The sequence below is a fragment of the Cibotium barometz genome, chromosome 16 (genome assembly GCF_041138505.1).
Source record: "Cibotium barometz isolate CiBa-2024 chromosome 16, ASM4113850v1, whole genome shotgun sequence".
Classification (NCBI taxonomy): domain Eukaryota; kingdom Viridiplantae; phylum Streptophyta; class Polypodiopsida; order Cyatheales; family Cibotiaceae; genus Cibotium; species Cibotium barometz.
Window position 1 is genome coordinate 22,832,206 of NC_141061.1, and position 5,615 is coordinate 22,837,820.

General features: G+C 41.5%; 1 protein-coding gene across 1 annotated transcript; it reads left to right on the forward strand.

Moving 5' to 3' along the window:
- The first annotated feature begins 2,267 nt into the window (after nt 1-2,267).
- Nucleotides 2,268-4,874, forward strand: LOC147630457 (uncharacterized). The gene is made up of 2 exons (XM_086810330.1): nt 2,268-2,478; nt 2,773-4,874. Exon 2 carries the CDS (start codon nt 2,865-2,867, stop codon nt 4,755-4,757), a length of 1,893 nt encoding a protein of 630 aa, XP_086666456.1. The 5' UTR covers nt 2,268-2,478; nt 2,773-2,864; the 3' UTR covers nt 4,758-4,874.
- The last annotated feature ends 741 nt before the right edge of the window (nt 4,875-5,615 follow it).

The following is a 5,615-nucleotide window of genomic DNA, read 5'->3' on the forward strand; positions in this document are numbered from 1 at the left end:
ATAACCTGTGAGTAAAAATCAATTTCTTAATTTTTCTTCAACTCTCCATGACCCAAATTCAATTCTTGAATTTGTCGTGCTCTGATACCACAGGACCCTGGTACATGGAGATTAGATTATTCCACAAATTAAATAATAAAAGAAATAAACCATAACATCATAGCATAAATCAAGAGCATGAAAATCAAAGAACACAAGATTGGGTGCAATCTTCCTTCCGACGTGTGTGGCTCCACTCCCACACGTGGTATTTAAATCATATTAATAAATTTAGCCCTCAGAGCCATAAATAGCATAGCTTTTTCAAAATTGGGCTTTTTACAAAATTGAACCTTAGTCCAATGCTTTTAAAGCATCTCATCAAAAATAGACCTTGCCCAACATATGTACAATGGGCCAAACCATACAAAATTAAACATTTAGCACACATGTGCTCAGCTAGATAATCTTGTCCAATGTCCACCTTGGTTGTCCCGAACTCATTATCTACACTCAACATAGTCCACAATGTTAGATCACAATTGCTTTGGAATCACTCACAAAAATTAATTTTAACAAATGGAAATCATTCACTACCATGCTTCACACATGAACCATGCATCACACATAATTAATTGGATTCATTCCCATGATAAAATATTCTGAAAAATCTCACTCCCGTGATAGTCCTCCCGTTTGAGGAGACAACCGTCCTCAGTTGTAACTATTAGCACACACGAGTGATCAAACATATTAATTGCTCCCACATTGGATTCACTCACATGTCATTATGTATTTAAGTGGCCACATATTCTCACACGCATCACACGTGTCTTAAAGTTGATCGGTTTCACTCACGATCAAACTCACATAACCTTTACACGTGTCTTAGAGTTGATCGGGTTCACTCACAATCAAACTCCTACATTGGATTCACTCACAATGTTTTCATACGCGTCACACGTATTCACAAAGTATACCACATGTTTCACACATGTCATAGCTAGTTGGACTCACTCACAACCAACTAGGGTCACCCTCATTAATTCAAAAGAGTTGATTGGATTCACTCACAATCAAACTCACACATTTCTTACATGCATCGCACATGTCACAGTTGGTTGGATCCACTCACAACCAAATTAATCACACTAAGATATGCTTTTTACTTATTGGATCACCCAATAATAAATTAATTACTGTAACAGTTTCTTCCAATTGTGAGAATCAACCCTATGAACAGTAAGTGACTCTAAGAAGGATTGGGAACAAGGATGATTTTTGCAGGCTGGGTCACCTTTCAAAAATGACAGGTTTAGTTAATAATAACGCCCATTTTTCATAATTTACCTTATTTTTTGAAGGTCACTCAAAATAAGTGGCTGTATTTTTAAGATTGAAATGTCCAAAGACGGCGGCGCGTCGTGAAAAAGCAACCTTGGTTGGGAGGGCTTCAAAAAAATGGGCCTAGGTCTATGACACACCGGTACCCAAGGTATTTAATGGAGCTGATCCAAAGGCAGTTTATCCAAATCAGTACATTAATGAATGATTAAGACTCAAAAGCCTTAGTTTAGTTTGAAATTTGAAATTGGCGGTAAAAACATGGGGAGTTGAGCTAGGCCGAATTCCAAGCGCGTTGCGTTGGCATTGGGGAAAAAAAGAAAAGGTGCATAATTATTAGGGGAATTTCAAAATTCGAAAAAATCGAAACGGCCAGTGGGCTCCACGGTCGTCAATTCAAATCCGATGAGAATGAACACTCTTGAAATGAACATTTTTCAAAAATCAAAAATTTGATTCTTCAAATTTTGTAAAATATATATTAAAATAGAACACCGACCCAGCTGACATGCGCGATCACGGGCACGTGTCGGTACAGGTCACTTGAGCTGGCGAAAAACCGGCTGGTCCCGCTTCTAAAGAGTGGATCCGAGATCGTGCCAGGGGCATGGGAAAGCGTGGCTCGCATGATGTTGGTGCGGCGCCAGAGGGGTTTTCGGTAAGGTCCCGACCTACGTGTGACCCCCTGCTTATGTGGCGATCTCTTTTTGTTTTAGGCCGCCACACGTGTCCCTTACACATGCGCCTCTCCTTTTTTCGCTTGAAAATCCAGAGGCGATTTCTGTAGGGACGTGTGACGCCCTGCTTATCTGGCGATCTCTGTGTCCGCACGTGTCGCTTGTATATGGGCCTCTCCCTCTTTTTTTTTTTTTTTTTTGGGCTTGAAAATCTCTCTCTTCTTTTGTAGCACAAACACACACACACACACATTCTCCCCCTCTCCTGCACACATGCAGCACTATTTGTCTTCTCTTGTGCTTTCCATCCTGCACCCCTTGTCCTTCTATGTCATCCTCATTTTTATTTTTATTTATTTTTGTCTATTCCCCAACATCCCCACATCCCTCAATTTTGGTCTCATCCTACTCCCTGTAAAGTTCAGCCTACCCCTATGCTGTAAGCTGCTCCTTTCCTAGCAAATTTCCCCTGATTTTGGTAAGTTTAAGGCTGTAATCTGGGTAGATTAAGGCTTCATTCAAATATTTGTGAATAGCTAATTGATGGGCTTCATCTTTGTTTAGCTAAAGCTAGGGTGAACATAGTTGGAGCATTCAAATGTATGTTAGACCTGCTAAGATGAACTTAGTTGGATAACTCAAAATTTGGCTTAAACTTTTTTCAGTTTTGGCTAAGGTGACCTCGGGTAGGGTAGGTGACTAATTACTTAAATTGAGATATTTTTTGGCCTTTCCTATGTATGGATTTTGTTTGTGATTGATGCTTATCCAGGGCTAAGGAGGAGAAGGATTCCATTAATCTGATTAAGCAAGCTCAAAGAAGTGTGTATTCTAACACTCTGAAGCAAGCAATTTGAGGTCACAATGTTTACCACCAAGGACCTTGAAGTGTACAAGGATCTCCTCAAGGAGAAGAAGAACAAGGCATCAAAGGAAGTGGAGAGGCCATTGAAGACATCCCCTTCTGTTTCTAGAACTGCAAAGCCACCACCTTCACCACCAGGGAGGCCTAATGAGGAGCCCATCAAAGAGAGGAGGCCTCTCTCAGTGGTTCACAAAGCTGCAAACACCAACAAGGATCAGCACAAGACACCCTCTCCTACCCTTATTGGGACTAGCAAGCAAGCTGACCCTAGCTTAAAAATCAAGCATACCATCCCCAAAAGCCCAAAATCAGGCAAGATCCATGCCTCGGAAGATGCACATTTGGTTAAAGCTTCAGAATTGAGGTCTGACTCTCTCAGAAGCCCCAGAGAAATGGCATCAGTGAAGCCTTTTGAGCTCAAAACCGACGACAAGCCCGGCCGCAAGCTCAAAGAACCTTCTTCACACTCTGCTCATGGGGCTCATCAGAAGAATTCTGCTACAGCAGTTACTAAGGGGTCCCCTATTGCTGGTGCTACCACCTCTTTGTGTAGTGAGTGCACTAGAGCTGCTTCAGAAGGTGCTGTCTGCTTCATTGGTAATGACGGTAGGGTTTCTGCCTGCACCACACGGTCTGCTGTGAGGCTGTGTAAGAACCTGAACTGTGCTGCTAATAATCCTGATTATGTAGCTGCCATGGCTAATGCCCCCAAAAAGTACCTAATTTCTAAAAGGCACCTGCTCAAAGCCCAATTTGGAGCTAGAGGCAGAAGTGCACAGCCCAAATCACCCAACTTGGAACGGATTGAGGTGGAATTGAGCCCTCAGATTGATGGTTTCAGCTCCTCTGATGATGTTTTGAGCCCTTTTAATGTTGACGTGAGGTCTTATAATGGCAGTTTGAGCCCTATGAATGGTGGTTTGCACTCTATTGACGGTGATTTGAGCCCTATTGAGGGTGGTTTGCACTCTATTGATGGTGATTTGAGCCCTATTGATGGTGGTTTGAGCCCTTTTAATGAGGATATGGGCTCTACTAATGGCTGTTTGGGTCTTTCTAATGATGATTTGAGCTTTCTTGATTCTCTTACAGACCATAATGCAACAGAACAAGGCAATACAGGGCTTGATTTTGGGGCAGAACGAAACGGAGCTGCAGATAATGAGCACTTGGAGTTCAGCTTTCATGAAGAAGAGGTGGTAGAGAATGGGTCTCCTAAGCTTTTAATTAATGAGTCACCTGAAGTACCCATTCAATCTCATGTGGATGATAATGGGTTCTGTGATGTCAATCCTCATGTTGATGATGGGTGTTATGTTCCGAAAGAGCTTGATGATGAAGAGACATATGGCAGCTCATTGGACAAAGCTAGCCACCTAGAAGTACAGCCAATGCAGAGCAACGCCGATCTTGTATCACCAACTAATACCAGACATGAAGAAGATGATGTTCGGAGCGGCGATGACATGGATGCCGTTATAAATGACACGGGCATCGCAGAAGACAGTCTTTTCGAATCATCAGAGGGCATGGAAAGCACCTCAATTAGCAGGGGCAATGAAGACCCAGCAGCTAGTGTGATTAAGGGCAATAATAGCCTTAACAAAGGATATCAGCAAAGAAGGAGAAGGTCAATGGGTGTTGTTGAGGACCCAAACCCAGAGATGGTAACCCTCAGGAAGCAGCAAACTCAAGAGAGAAAACAAGCAGAAGAGTGGATGCTCAACCATGCTATAGAAGGGGTGGTCCATAAGCTTGCTCCCACAGGAGAAACCAAGGTCAAGATTTTGGTAGAAGCTTTTGAGAGCATAATCTCCCACACAGATGTTGAGGGGATAGACCCTCACAATGGAGAAGCCATGCCTTCCCCAATCAAGAGAAACATACCTTAGCTTAATTTTTTTTTTCTTTGCTCATTTGAGATGGAAATTTTGCTGTCGTACTAGATGCCAATTGGACTGATATATGCAACTGTTGGAGTTGTATACAATATGTACCTCTTATTTGGATGCCTTCTCCTTTGTACCCCATATGCTATGCTATTGAAGGTCCCTTAAGCCAACATTAACGATAACCTTAATCTTAATCTCTTGATATAACACTATTATAAAACTTATGTTGGCGTCTATACCTATTAAAGAAAGAGTAAGGAAGGGGTGTGTGTGTGTGTTTTTTTTTTCCCAATTTGGTAGCATTGGTCAAAAAGCTATGGCAAATCCTTTCCATCCCTTATTGGAAGTCTAGTTGTCATTATTCTACTCTTTCAATCCGATTTCTAGCCCAAGTAGTTCATCATAATAACCTTGGGCCACTTTGTTAGGATACATCATTGTTTCTTTGAATTTCACTAAGGTGGAAATTCCATTGCCATACTCACATAGACCTAGTAAATTCCATTTAATGCAAAAACTATTTGAAGTTTATAGGTAAAGTTCATACCAAGTTTCAAGCTCAATCCTTCCTAACACGGGTGATCTTTTGTGTCGATAAATTAGCATGTGGTGAGAACCCCACTAGGTTTTCTATTTTCCAAGTTTTCTATTTGTGTGTGCATGTGCTCATGTGTGTATTCATGTGTGCATGTGTCAATTGCCAAACGTCGATCATTGACAAACAATTTCTCATTACTTTGGTGGTTTTGAGGCATCATATGACTCACTTGTGAAAAAGGAATCCAAAGGCATCTAAGATGTACAAAAGAATTGAACCACTTGCATGGGATATAATCATGATAAGTTGAAAGTGTCAAA

Coding starts and splice junctions, on each gene's coding strand:
- LOC147630457 (XM_086810330.1), top strand. CDS start 2,865: ATGTTTACCACCAAGGACCTTGAAGTGTACAAGGATCTCCTCAAGGAG.